Here is a 16297-nt window from a genome sequence, read left to right as displayed (position 1 = left end):
GAGCTATATCTCGTATTATTTCGAATTGCTAATTCTAATCATCGAACTAACACACTAGTTGATTATCAACGATGATAAGCTGCCCCTCAAATACCTGCCACATATATATGAACAATTTCAAAGTACTCGGAAGGTTTGGAACACTCTGTTACATAACCGCATGAAGTGGAACGCTATATATGCTCGTTTATAAATAATAACCTAAGGTCTTTACTACATTTACATCAACTTCAGGGCTACTTTTAGATGCCCCACCCTTTATTCCTTATCAACAATTTCACTCATTACACAATAAAATTAGTTATGGTGATTTGTAGTTTAACCACTTTCTATTGACCACCAAAAATGGGGGTATGGAGGGGGTGGGGAGGGGGCTTTCGGTCATCCTGCGATTGTTGGCACCTTGCGGCCAGGTCACGACACCGTCTGGTATCACAGATAATGGTACGAACACGTACCTGTTGCACGTCGAGCGTCGGTTCTTGTTCTCAGTGTCCGCCGGGTAGACCGTGAGTCTGGTCGTCTCTGAACTGTTCTTGGACATAAACGAACACAGTGCGCGAACGAACGAATTTTATTTTTGTTTTATTTGATAACATAGTATTACCTAATTATATTACTAACGCAATTTAACGCGAGTTATGCATAAAAGTTTAAATAACTAACTGTGAAGTTTAACCGATTGTGTGCTTTTTTGACGAACGCTACGGGATTGTGTTTGTAAACCGCCACCATTGGAAATCGGTGAGTTGAATAATTGTTGTGTTAGATATTCATATGTTTGTTTTACTTTTAAATAAATAATACTCATTCATGATATAGTTAAATATGTAGATATTAAATTATGTATTTATTAGATGAAATTAACACGAACTGTTACATTTCTATCACGTTCTAATGATTTTAGTAAATTGGGCATTTAGTAAATCTGACCTCAATTAAAAATATAATCATTAACTGAATTTTCAAATGATTCACCATAATATTTGAAATTATGAATAATTAGTAACTGAACTTTTTTGTATTTTTATGTATTATAATTTTGGTTGTTCTAAATTATAGTTAATTTTTTTTTATACAATATGTAAATTTTATTATACTATTAATACATATTAAGATATTTGTTTACCAATTTTGAAACTATTTAACAATAATTTATCTTTTAAATAAAATTAAAATATGTCAGTAGCTATAATGCTGGTTTTACCTACTATTAAAATATAGCCTTAATTATTAATTAAAATTTAATGAACATCTATTTTAAGAGGTGATTTTTTTAATATATTAGTTATATCAAATTAATGTTTTTAAATATTTTATATGCAGATTTATTTATATTTCAATTAAAAACTTTTTTGATATAATGCACTTATTATTATTTTTAAGTTGAAATGATTTATCCAGTTGTATTTTTAATATATATAAAAGAGGCTACTTTTAACTGCTCCGATATTGATTATTTGTAAAATATTTAGTTGATATTTTTTTACCCAAACCTTTTTCACATTTCATGTTTTTTTAAATATATATTAATAACGACTAAATTTATTACAAAAATAAATATGTATGTTAAAATATATATAAAAAATATATTTATAGTGTTGATACTTTCTATTTTTTTATTAAAGATGCAATTTTTTATTATCATATTTTTTGTTGATAAGAATCAATTTAAATTTTATTTTATAATGATAGTATATATTGACTTTCATTAGGGTTTTACCTGATTCACACCTTTAAAATTAAATATTTCATTACCTGGATCCTTTTTACATTCCATGTGTTTGTAACCGTTTCAAAAAAATAGATAAGGTGATAAGAAATCGTTCTAAGATTTTTTTATTTTGATTCATAGCGAATTTAAAATGATGTATTTTATAACTTATATTATTTGTATTAATAACGTATTTTAAATTATTTGTTTAATAGATAAAATATATAAAATTAGCGTATGTTTTTAATTTGACATATAAAAACAAACTTATTACGACATTTCCTAAATTCTTTAAACAATGCTTATTTGTTTCTCAGAAGTGACATAAAAAATATATACAAAAGCGATGAGCACATTTGCGACAGAAAAACAGTACAAATAAATATTTATTTATTAGATCCTATTGATAATTAATGAGCCTCTGCTTTGGCCATTGGTATCTGTGCTGGTGCACATCCGTATTATGATATCTAAAAAAAAATTGGACCAGAAATTTACGATGTCAGATTCTTATGAACATTTTGGTAATTACGGTTACTAAAAACATGTATAAAATTGTAGGCGATTCATTCTCTGTAAATGTCAAAGATGGTTGAAGAGGAAATTACGATATTAGGTATGGTCAGCAAAGCTAGGTAATAATGTCCTGGCTGCGCAAATGAAAAACTAAACCAGTGCATATTAAGATTGGGAAGGCTTTGATACAATGTGTTTTAGTTCAATACAAATTGAGCGAAGGAATCAAGCCAAGATTTCTGGATTACCCAATACATAAACATCGATCTGACCTTATCACAATAATGACTCACTATCAATCGATCAGATCTAAAATTCTTTCCAGTCAATCAAAGCGTTCCAATTTAACATACACAATAGCAACATACTTGAATGTACAAGATTCGTGTTATGGTCACGTTTCGTAACAGTTCATATACACACAGCGCATATTATTTCGCTGAATGACTAAGTTGTTGTGCATAATGTTTTCCAAAGTCGCCGTCCTTCTTTATCCACCCCCTCGTTTTCGCGGATGCTGCCCACGTATGGTTAACCATACCATGCTAAATTATGCACTTTTATTATAAGCGCATTCGTGTCGAGGCGGAAAGATCGAGAAGCCATAAAAATGCCATATTTATACTGCCTTCTGACGGGGAGATTGCGTTTCGTTCGCGTGTCTGTAGAGACGCTAATGGAATTATGTTATAAAATTAATAAAGGTTTTACGTTAACTGAACCGGTTGTCAGTTAAATTTTTCATCGGTCGAAATTTAACTGATGCAGGAAATAAGTACAAGTACATAGTGGGGACCCGACAAAGCCGCGCCGGACAATCCCGCGCCGACTAAGCCGCCCCGACATAGCCGCGCAATACAACCCCGACATTGCCGCGACGATAAAGCCGCGCCGACATTGCCGCGCAAATCAAAATTATAAAATTGAATAAAATGAAAGAAAAGGATTTTTTTAATTCTAATTATTTTGTTTTGTGGACAGCTCTATCACTAGTGATTCGCTTTTTGAACAGTTAGTCATAGATTGGATGATATTGGACAGTTACAAAATATACCGAAATGAAAATAAATCAATACAATATCACTAAAAAAAAGTTAGGCTGTTTGATCTACAGTGAAAGTCGGCGCGAGCGGTAGCGAGACACCTCTCTTTTCCTATATATATATATTTGTAATTATTAATATATAAAAAATATGTTATAAAATGAATTTTGTTCTGACTTTGCGCGGCTATGTCGGCGCGGCTTTGTCGGGGTGCCGTACATAGTATATGTATACAGGAAATGGAAAAAAAATGTTGCATCAGCAATGGCAGAAAGCATTTTATGTAATTTAAGAAAAATAGTACAGCAATACTTTAATCATTTATTAATTTATAAAAAAATAACAACATATGTGTCATTCAGTTTTATATTTAAGCTTAATTCTGTTTAAGAAAAGAGTTTTTTCTTTAGTTTGCTTAAAAAATAATTAAGAAACATAGATTAGGTTAATAATGAAAATTGTGTTAAACATAATGTGTGTTTTATACTTTTTTTATTGATTAAGAAAGGCATATAAATGGTTTAAAAATGTATATTGAATTGCTTGGCTTATATATTTTCTTCAAAAGACACATTTTTTCAATATAAAGACGCTCAAATTTGCCCACCATGGAAAATATCATTATTTTCAAGAATTCTGTTTTTTTACTTCCAATGATAAAAAAGGTTTGAACCGCTTAAAAAAACATATATTTCTTTAAGAAAAGTAATTTTATATTAAAAACATTTTTTTTTAATTTTGCGATGACGATAGCTGTAAGGAAAAAAAATCATATTGATATTATAAATTCCATAAAATACACATTTTAGTAAAATTTAAATTTAATTTATAGGCATAAAAATTATGAAAAAAGTTCAATAACCAAAAAATACTCGATTAATTGATTTGATGTTTTTTTTTTTAAATTGATAATTAAACCGTACAACATAAATTTGCCGTAAAATGCTTGTTTTATATTATATTTTTATATGTTATATTTTTTTAATTGCAATCGAAGTCTAGATATAAATTTTGTCTTTTTTAATAAAATCTTTATAATAAAAAATATCCAGGATTTTCTACAAAATAGGCATTTTTGTATATAATCAATTGCAGTAATAATTGATATTTTTTATCGCATTGTATAAATAAAATGTTTTTTTTTTTACTATGAACTTTAAAAGGAATGCCAAATTTCTTGAATAAAAATAAATATGCAATATAATTTAATATTTAGATAATCGAAGGAAATGCTTTAGTAAAAAATAATGATTATTTGAAAATTCTATGGAATTTGACGGCCTCATTAAATATGTAAATTAAAAAATATTATTTTATAATATTATTTTTTTATTAATCTTATCGCATTTCAATAAAAGTACGCATATTTATCTTATCGCATTTGAATCAAAGTACGCCATAAAAATTACGAATTCGCTAATGGTTCAGATGGGAAATTACGTGCTTTATCACCTGTCTTTATTTGTAGTCTTATAATAATCATGTCTTGCTTCGATAGCAGTTTAGATAATGACAAAACATCCTTCACTTTGTGGGTCACTCGTTTAAACTTTGGACGCTATCCAAAACCAAATCGAAACCAAGAGAGAGAGAGCGAAACGGTGAGATTTATTAGTGGTGCATATTAATTTATTAATTTAGAATACGTACAATATAACACAATACAAATGTCGCATCATTGTTAAATTTACGTGGGCGCTTCTCGGAGGTTCTTGCGTCATATTTGCTTAGAAAAAATCATGTACGCTGCAATTAAATGCCACTTGTGCAGGTGGAATTTTTGAATTTTGCCCTTGATTTCACGCTTCGCAGATCCTATTTAACTGGATCCTAAGTTTGAATCCCACATAACAACTCAAGGGTAAGGCGATAGATTTTATCTTGAAACATTGAGATATCGCTCTCCCGCCGTTGCATTTCCGGCGTTATATTTGAGCAGATCTCTACGGTTCATCTTTTTTATATAAGATAAATAAGTAAATTAATGTGCTAATTCATAATAATTAAAGTTTTATTGTATGAAATTTACATACAATATGAGCAATGGGGTTTGCGTCTTAACTGATCGTTGATATCACTTGCCTCGTAATAATGAACTTTAGATAAAAATAATTTTAGTTATATTCTGATCTACTCGGTTGATCTTATTTAATATTATTATGCTAATTTACTCTACTTTTTCGAAATCATGCAACATTAAAATGTCTGATATTGATAATAGACATAATGTAACTAGTATAAAACAAACGTTTGTTCTACTTTTTTTTGGTTGAAAATGTCTGTATGATTATTGGATTATTATTATTCGGCGTCTTTGTGTATTTATCGTTTGTTTGTTGTGGTCAGATTATTGCGAAACGATTATGATGTTTGCATAGCAATTATTGCCAATAAAGGAGCTTCTCGCGGATTATCCCGTTTCTATATAAATTATACAACGCGATGTAATTCGAGCATAGCGAAATGGTAAATCATGCGGCGTGGGTTATTGACCATGATCGGAATTGGACATAAAAGAGGAAGAACACGCATTAATGTAGTTAGAAAATAGTGTTAAAAAAAAGTATTTAGAACCACTGTTATGTTTTTTTTATAAATATATAAATCACCATCAAAGGCTATCAATATCTCACACTCAACTTTGTTGGTTATTTTTTTTGAATGTCGTACTCCATTTGATTTGTGTAAATTATTTTAATAAATCAGCGTTTCATAATTAAAAAAAATAAATATAAACAAAATAAACCAGTGGTGTAAATCGGTAACTAATACACGAAAGACCCTTGTTTGAATTTCATATGGACTAAAATTTTTTAATTAAGGTTTTCCTTGATTTTTCTAGTCATTTATGTGTTACAGTGAATGTGTATAGCTATATTTATAAATATAATTTCACTGACTCAGCTACTTAAAATATTAGGTAGTCCCGAAATTAATGTCGTTTTTTATAAATTTAAATATTAAAGAAATGAAAAAATGAGAGGTGGGAGAAGGTTATTTCTTTAAAATAAAATTGTATTTTGAGTCAATATAATAAAAATTCATATTTATTTCAGTGATTAGGTACCTATTTATAATTGAAAAATATCATTTATTATTTCACTGCTCAGTAGCTGTTCTCAAATGGATCAACTGGTAGACGTATTTATACGTCATCAAAGATTGTGACGTCACAACGTTTATAAAAATAATGGAATATTTTAAATAAATTAAATTAAATATAAACCTTACTGAAACGAATTAACCTAATAGAAATTCTTACATTATAGTTACTTTTAGGTTAAGTTAGGTTTGTTCAATTCAATTAGCTTAAATATTATTTATATTCATATTTTTTATTAAAAAAATACAACAGAAATCTACTTATAAATATTGTCTTTTTTATAAAAATCTTTGAAATATAAAATATATAGGATTTTATAAAAAAAATGCCATTTCTGTTATTTATGAAACTTATGAACGTTTCGTAACCGTCAAATTAAATTTCACAGAAATTTTAGATTACCATATAATTTCAATAGTGCTTATCAGTTAAATTATATTTTTGTTAGTAGAAATATATATTTAACGGTAAAAATATGTACTTAAACGGTAGTTAAAATATAACTTCACTAATAATACATATTTACTGTAACGTGTATATATATATTTATTAAAAAATATTATAATAGTTTATAAATAATAAAATATATGTTACTGATTTTTATATAGATCGCCCAAATTTTTTACATGTAATTATAAAATGTTGTAAGAACACAGAAATTTACTGGATTCTTGTTACTAGTCTATATATGTTTCTACTTTAACAAAAATAATAATTTCATAAGAAAAAGTTAAGCACAGTGTAGTTATTCATAATACTAAAAAATACACTAAATCTACTTTACAAAGTTATAATTTTAATATTTAACATATAATTAAAAATGCAATAAAAAATACTTTAAATTTTTTTAGAAACCTTTGAGATAAAAATAATTAAGCGTGTAGTTTACAGAATACCAGAATAATTTTATTTTTGAGTCAAATAGAAAACAAAATTGTTATTCAGTAATTTATATTTAATAATTTAAAAGTGGGAATATACTAAAAATTTGCGAGTATTCATTATATCATTATTTCTTTAAGTGCCACTCAACTTTTCCATAGATAAATATAAAAAAAACCTTTAAATATAAAATCATTTAAACAGAGAAATCTATCTGATTTTTGCTTTATTTTTTTAAAACAAAAATAATTATTTCATGAGAAAAATATTTACACTGACACTTATCTACTTCACTAAATTATAATTATAATAATAAGGACGAAACGCAACTTAAAATTATTTTAGTCCAAACTGTGTGTCATAATCTATTATATTATACAAAAAAAATGCAAGAAAAAATATTTCCGAATTATAAATATTAATTGTATATAATAATCTTATTTTCGTGGTAAAAAAGTGCAAAATTGTTATTAAATAATCAGACTAACTAATTAATCGATTTATTTATTCAAATAAAATTAGAAAAATATTTCACTTTATCATTATTTATATAAGTGCCACTCAACTTTTTTTAAATAAATTAAAAATGTCACAATTTTACTGTAGAAAATCAATTTATTTTTATGTATAAAGCATAAGCTTTTATTATTTTTAATATAATAACATATTATATTGCTTTAACATATTAATAATTACCATTATCCGTTTTAGTGCCACTCAACTTTTTCATATGTGAATCAAAATTTATATTTTCTTAATAGTAAAAAATCAATATTTTTCTTTATAGGAACGATAACTTTAAATTATTTTATTACAATAGTATATTACGGTAAATAAAAACCATATTAAAAACGTTAAAATAAATAGTTATTTTAGCAATCTAGAACAATATTTTCAATAAATTTTGTGTCATTTTTTACATCTAGTTGTATTGTTGTATAAGATCTCAAATTTTAGAACTGCATTTTTACAAATCACGACTCTTGAAAGATCATATCAATACAGACGATATTTATTTTACTTTTTATAGGTCCTTCGCCTTCTTAAATCATGATTTTTTTATTTCTGAATCCTATTATTTAATCTTGGGTAGCATTAGATACAATTAAAAATATCTATTTCTGTTAAATATATGTAAAATTGTATTAGGAAAAAAAAATTGTCTATGCTCAGATTTATATGCATATACTACCTTCTTTAAGAAGAGATTTAGGCTATTATTTTTAAGTTGCGAAGCACTGATTCTAAATGACAATTAAACGTGATGAGATTGGCGGTGACAAATGTAGACATTTTTTAATCTTAATGCTACACTGCACCGTTTGTGCAAAATCTGATAAATATTTTATGCAAATATTGCTCATTAAAGCAATGTTTTTCGAGCTATTTTATTTATTTGACTAACGGCATAATGATATAATTAGATAACGACTTTAACAACCAGTACGAAAAATTGAAAATTTTATTTCACATTTATATATTAAGTTTTGAGCCCAATATTTTAATTGATATTTAATGTGCTGGACAACAAATTTAATAACTTGATACATGAAATATTATAATTAATATCCAGTTTATATATTATAAATTTATATTTATGGTTTGCTAGCGATTTACAAGCAAAGCTTGCTCTTACAATGTAAATAGATAAGTTTACACAATTTTCGCGGTGTCTGCGGTTAATTAACTAGAGTGCGTTTTAAAACGAGATGGTCGTTAGACTGATAAGACGGTTTCGTCAGCAGAGTGACGTTAATTTAGAACTAGTTTTTCATACTATATTTATGATGGAAGACAACCAGATATTCCGCATTCGAGAGCGCCTTCTCGTCTTCGCTTTTCTTTTGCAAATTATTTTTTTCTTCTCTCTCTTTCTCTCCGGTAAACTCAATTGTACGCGGTGTGAAGTGAGGTTGACTTTTGCGAAAAGTCAACGATCTGCGACGAGGTAGTTGTGTGTATGTGTTATGTTTTGTTTTCTCTTCTTCTCTGAGTTTCGTTCCGTCAAAGTCATTTTGTATATGCATGAGGATGGTAATAAATAAATAAAGCGCTCTTAACCGAACCGATAAGACGAAATCTGTTTTATGTATGTGAAAATTGGTGCGAGACTCGAATTTTTATTGTTTACGGAAGTAAACAATAAAACTTGTAGTTAAAGTTAAACCTGCTCACCGATTCGTAGTATTTGAATATCTCATACTTCAGATGTATTTACTTGGGAAGATAACATCTAAACAATATCTTAATAGTAAGCTTATTAAGAGTCAGTTCTTTAGAAGCGCAGGGTAACACCCCCACGGTGTATGGCTGAGAGGCAAATAGTAGTGGATTCCAATTATAATGTAACGGTAAATCGTCGAGCTCGATAGGGAATCTTACGATGCTTACGGACTACGCTATTCTGTCCTATATCATATACTCTATCTATGAAATAAAATGTCTGTTTTGATTCTAGATGCCACACGTAACTAAATTTAAAAACTTTTTATACAAATGTGCATTGAATAAAGAAATATCCATTTACGTGTTCCAATACATTTAAGTATTAAAATATTATAAAGCTAATAAAAATATAATTCATAGTATTTCTTGAAAGACTGCTGTAACATTCTTATTGCATATCTTAATAAAGTGCATTCTTTTTATTTTAAAAGGCATGTACTTATAACATATGTATTGTATATAAGATATTAAATATATATTATTAAATATTTAAGTATAGGAACAGCTACAGCTTAGATATACACAACTTTCTATGATGAGTCATTCTTGACGCTTAATTGCCAATCTTGTTCCATTTACGAGCCCCCTTAACGCCTTAATTTCACAATAGTATTATTACGGTACTTATTGATATTGTACTATCGATATTTTCTTCAAATTGTAATTATTAGATCTATTGCTGCAGCAGGCGTTAGCCCGAGGCGTTACAGCGTCTAACAATAAAAATCTGTTTTTATTAATATTACTAAAAAATATGTGTATAAAACATATATTATATATACGAGAGTTAAAAATAAATAACATGTTTATATATCCATATAGTTTGTTTCACTCTTCGTTGATTTTAACGGACACAGTGGCCACTTAATCCTATTTTAATTAAATTAATACGCACACAGTTATCTTTTTGCGAATCATTCAATTAAACAATTTCATCCGCCTTTTTACGGTTATCTTTATTGCGTCTGAAAGAATGCCGTAAAAAACACGTTTATCAGAAAGTTAACGCAGCATGTAAGAAAAAAGAGAATAAATACAGATGAAAGTGACTCACGGGTTCACAGCAGCAACTATAACACTGTTACGTAAAATGACGCGTGACAATGAACTCACAATGGCTAATAAAACTTTATAATTTTCACAGTCACATCACGTAACATTTACAAGCGAGAGTTTGTTCAACTTTTCCGGTAAATTAGAACATGAAAGTTGAGTGATGAAAAACGCAATAATTATTGCTAATAATTATAGTAATTATTTCCAATTGATTGTGTCGCTTTTATATGTGGTCAAAGTAGCGTTTTCTATTTTTTTTCAGACCATGGAAAAGTGTTATTTGTAATTATATTTCGCAGCCGACTTTAGAACATAGTCTATAATCTATATGAAACATTTTTTGAAAAATAATCTTGCTGCGTAGCTAAATGACAGTCATTGATATGAAATTACTACTTCACCGCTGTCTTGGCATATGTGGATCTCAGGCGTTGTAGCTGGGCAGGGGTTGACATGAAGAGGGAAGCGGCTGCTCTCTCGGTCTTCTTCGTCTCTGACAGTCATCGGCGTAAATACATGGTTTCCAACACATATTAACTATTATGAGTTCTATATATAATATTGTAGCACAATAATTAAAGTGGGGCGATACAATGCTATTTTTCTACTATTTTTTTAATATGTAATTCAATGCCCCTTATTTTTTTTTATCTACAATTTCTTTAACATTGCAATAAATTAAAGTGTCATCCGCAAACAAATGTATTTTACATGTTTTTATATTATTAATTATATCATTAATATATATTATAAACAATAATAGTTCTAGCCCCTGTGGTACACCGTGAGATATTATTTTCTCTTTAGAATAAGCATAATTTATTGTACATATTTACAATATAATATAATATTTAATATATTTTGGTTAACTTGCAGTGGCGTAGCTAGGGTATGTGCCGCCCAGGGTAATCCTTAAAATTGCCGCCCCCCCATACATTTTTTGCAGGGTCATAAAATCAGCATTTCTTAAAATAATAAATTTATTATTGTTAAGCTCTTGCTATTCGTAGATTTACATAAATTTTAGTTTATTAAGGGTTAAGAACCACACTAGACGATTCCATCGCGAATATGCCGCCCCAAAGCAAGTGCCGCCCGGGGCGGCCCACCCCCTCCCCCCCCATAGCTACGCCACTGTTAACTTATATTTATTTTATACACTTTTCGTTAAATAGATATATACATATAATATTTAAAAAAATAGGTTATATATACTATATATGACAGATTGAGTAAATGTTGTGAATTTTCCCATATCCTTACGATTGTGAAAAGAAGTATGATTTATAGCGTTAATTAATTAAAATATAAATATAATAACGCACGCCCATGTTTATAGATCTTATCGTTTTATCAAATAGATGGTTATCGATTTAATGGTATATGTTTATAAGTGTATACATTTATGTGGTGTATAATTATGGGCGTTTATATCAAAGCCGGATCGGTCATTTTGCCTTGGGCTAAACGGAATTTTGACGCCGTGACGATAATAGTGCTATTAAAATTGTGTTAGACTACTTTTAAGGGTATTATTTTTCATAACAATATTCAATACAACAATTGATAACATCTGTTATAAAACTCACTCACTTTTATCTACTTTATAGTAGCAAAGCACTGTCCTTTCAATCTCCTCATGTGTGAACAAGAAAAAGTCTCAGGGGGTCATATCTGATATCTACGATGATGGAGGAACCACGAAGGTGTCGTTTTTTCTCAAAGATTGACGAACTAGAAATAAAGTATGAGTCGGTGCGTTATCGTGGTGCAAAATACAATAGTTGCTTGCCTAAAATATGCTCGCTTTCTTCGGTTTGCCTCACACAAAATACATAAAAATGTAAGATAATACTTTCTTGTGATCGTAAGATCTAATTGTAAGCATTTGTAGTAGAACATATAGAAAATAGTAAGAAGAACCTTGGCATTCGATCAAACTTTACGTGCTGTTTTCTGATTTCTCTTTAAGGTTCTTTTATTAAGACGATTGGGGTTATGTTTCAAAGTCATAACCATATACCTATTGTTATTATATATCTTTCAGCCTATTTTTAATGCAAATTCTCCAATACCATTATTTAAAAAACAAAATTACAGAGCTTGATAAAATGCGTCATTTTATACTTAGAGGTTAAACGCAAACTACGCGTTTAATCGCACTTTGTAAATATATATATTTTAGATAAACATGATTATCGAGTATATAAAAAAGTTATTATTTCTATAAAAATATATCAGCATTGCCTGTAATATATATTTTTTACTAACCTAATTTGGGCCAGGGGCGTCATTTTTTGCGGGCGGGGTGGGAGTAGATATGACATTTATTTTCTTTTGAATTTAAACAAAAAATGCATGTCATTTAATTAAATAAAAATATTAAAAAACGACCACTAACTGACTCCCCCCCCCCTTCCTGAAAAAAGCTGAAATACCGCTTCTGATTCTAAGCTAGAAATTTTTAGGTAATCTCTCAAAGAAAATCTAAAAAAACAGTCGAATCTATTCCGAAAATATTTTTAAAAATATGTCATTTCAGTGAAATCATATCGAAATTCATTTTCATAGGTAGATATATATTTTTACCAGTGAAAATATAAATTATCTGGCAGGGGCAACAGTAATATATATATATATATATATTTATTAGGAGCGTGCGGTGAGATAGTTACCCTCTCGCTCGCTTGCGTTTTAAGTGGCGAGAGTAAGTGAGAGATAAGGACATGCGGACCGCACGCTCCTGATATTTATGTAATTTATTTACATGCGATGTAAAAATGTTACAGTGAATGTGTAGTTTTTGGAAAACTTATATTTTCACTAGTGAAGTCCAAATACATTTTCTAAAAATATAATTTAATTAATAGACGCTAGTGAAATTATATGTTGAAAAACAGTCTGAATCTATCCCGAAAATATTTTTTTAAATTTGTCGTTTCAGAAAAATCATTTCGAAATATATTTTCCCTGGTAGATATATATTTTACCTAGTAAATAGTAATATATACCTTTACATTTTTATTATTATTTATTTATTTGCGATATATCAATTTTTCAATACAGTTGTATTATATATTACCTATTTCTACTAGCGAAAATATAATTCAACTGATAAGTGTTAGTGACAATATATGCTGCTCTAAAATGTCTATGAAACTCAATTTGACAGTTGCGAAACGTTCATTTGTTGTTCAAACCCAAACCTAACCTACACGAATTAACAAAACCCAACTTGACCTAATGAAATTTCTCAAACTAGTTATATTTTTAGAACTTTCATTAATTCTAGTGCAAAATACAAACTAAACTAACTCGTTTCTCATGAGAAAATAAGCGGAAGAAGTACAGAGAGATGTCGCATTTTGCATATTGCTCCATATTTTGTCTGTATTTTGATATTACAATATGTTTTAAAAATTCGATAGCTTTCTTTACCGATATTAATACGGACTTCTGGTATTGCTCAAAGTATATTCAAACCGAATTGTAGTCAATAAGGAGCGCAAAAACAGTCATCACCTCTCAGAAATCAAAAATTTCATTGTGAAAAACAAACGATTGTGCGTATCCGAGCGAACGTCCAATAGAATTTTCGAACAAGTTCACAGAAAATGTTGGACTTTACCATTAAGAACAACCAAATGTGCTTAACACAGCATCCCCGTATTATTCCAGTGAATGATATCGATCCCAAATACAATGATATCATTTAGGGGTGGGGGGGGGGATTTGCTCCTTTTTGAATTTCGCCAGAAAAATGCATGTCATTTATAGAAATACTGTGAAATTTAATGAAATTTAAATATTAAAAATATGATCACTGACAGGTCAACTTTTGCCCCCCCCCCCTCTTGAAAACATCTGTAGTGCCTTCCCTGATATTTTTAAGTGCAAATACATTTTCACCAGTATATATATATTTCTATAGGCGGTAATATGCTGCTCTAAAATGTATGTGAAACTCAATTTGATAGTTGCGAAACGTCCACTTGCTGTTCAAACCCAAACCTAACCAAATGGAAGTTGTAAAACAAATTATAGTTTTAGAACTTTCATTACGGCAAATCCAAAATACAAACTAAGGCAACTCATCTCTTAGGGGAAATTCTATGAATCTTAATTAAATCGAAATATTTAAAAGTGACTGGCCAATTTTTGCCCCCCTACTGGAATTACGTCCCTAATTTGGGCGCCCCAGGAATTCGCCCATCCGCCTGTCACTTTTCGCACACACAAGTGCCAATCAAACACGGAAGATTGTTCCGTCCATTGGCGCGGATCAATTATAGCGTGACTGCTATAATTGGCCATTTTCACAGCGGACAATCCGAGGAGTTCGAAGACATCGGACGAGAAACATGTCGTCTGGTGCCACACCAGCGGGAAGTCCACGGGTCTGATTTCACCTGCTGATTGACAATACAATAACTCATCAACGCTCTGACCACCATTTTGTGACCTCGTTTTTTTGACGGCATAACATTAATCGAGACGGATGTATTGTAATTAATGTTTTAAGAGATGCCATCACTTAATGGGAAACAGTATCGGCAATGGAAGGATATACGAGAACGCCGGGGGCGATTAATTGAAAATTGCCAATTATATAGAGCGGCGAAAAATGAATTACAATAAACAATATTATTTAATCGTCTCATCACCGCCGGTTGATTCTCAACATACAAACGAATCACGCGCGCGAATCGTCGTCATATTTTAACATAATCTTTTTATTGTTTCAGTTAGCAATATGTCGGAGGGCGACGTGTCGCTTATCCAAGATGAGGATGTACTGCGGCGAATGGTATATTTACCTTATTTTAAAATTAATTAAATATTTATAAATATAACATATTTTTGATTTACAGTGGCAGCAAACGGAAGATCAGAGTAAACGAAAAGAAATACGCGCACATATGTTTAAGTTACGCGAAGAAAGATTGAAAACTTTGTACTCGGATCAATCGCAAGGAGATACTAAGGGCTTACAGTTTACTTCCACTGGAGGCCATACCGATTCTTTTGCCGATCAGTGCTTTCAATCTATCAAATCGAAAGAAGTCAGAGATTCGGAATCACCGACGAGAGATTACAGTTTCAAAATGCAGGGTATGTCATATTATTAATAAACATTCATAGTAAATAATAAACAGCGAAAATTTCCATAAAAAAATCTAGTAAGTTCTTAATAAAAAATCTTTGCATGTAATTATCTGTAATACTGTTAGATAGATAAATTAGAATTTGTGTGTCAATTTCAATCTTGATGGCAGCTTCCGCTTCGAAGAGCACAAGCAAAAAAGTTCTATAGACAGCCTTTTATATCTGTCTTTTTTTAATATGATTTGAGAAATAGCACTATTTATTAAATTTTTGAATTAATTTTATTTGTGTGAAACATATATTCATTTATTTGTTTATTTTTCTCTTTGACGCGAGATTTTTGTTATTATGTTAATTTTAATTTTAATGTTGTCTTTGTGATAATCTGTTAAGTAGCTAAATTCAAATTAGTATTTAAGTTTCAATCTTGATCGGAGTCCATACATGTTCCATATTGAAGCAGGAGTAACTATAATTTTCTTGTCAAATATTTCATTAGCATTTCTTCAGTGATATCCTATTATTTTCATGCTATAATAATATTAAACAGAAAGCGATAGAAAATGAATCATTTAATATATAATAATTAGTATTACAGTTGATAAAACATACTTATTTTACATATATATTTATATTTTTTAAAACATTTGC

The 16297-nt window shown here is 29.2% G+C and overlaps 1 protein-coding gene across 4 annotated transcripts in view; it reads left to right on the top strand.

The window, feature by feature from the left end:
* The first annotated feature begins 490 nt into the window (after window positions 1–490).
* The window catches only part of LOC148238473 (uncharacterized), a 64002-nt gene continuing 48195 nt past the window's right edge, over window positions 491–16297 (top strand). For all 4 annotated transcript variants that reach the window (XR_015811957.1, XR_015811956.1, XM_088201918.1 and 1 more), the window contains exons 1-3: window positions 491–744; window positions 15286–15347; window positions 15412–15652. Coding sequence is in view for 2 of the 4 variants with exons in the window: in XM_088201918.1 (XP_088058044.1) it covers window positions 15294–15347; window positions 15412–15652 (295 nt within the window). In the remaining 2 variants the exon portion in view is untranslated. The remainder of the gene's footprint in view (window positions 745–15285; window positions 15348–15411; window positions 15653–16297) is intronic.

Source organism: Plectrocnemia conspersa, unplaced genomic scaffold (genome assembly GCF_051122295.1).
Source record: "Plectrocnemia conspersa isolate PC_06_02 unplaced genomic scaffold, ASM5112229v1 ptg000001l, whole genome shotgun sequence".
NCBI classification, from domain to species: domain Eukaryota; kingdom Metazoa; phylum Arthropoda; class Insecta; order Trichoptera; family Polycentropodidae; genus Plectrocnemia; species Plectrocnemia conspersa.
This window is presented reverse-complemented; position numbering and strand designations above follow the sequence as displayed.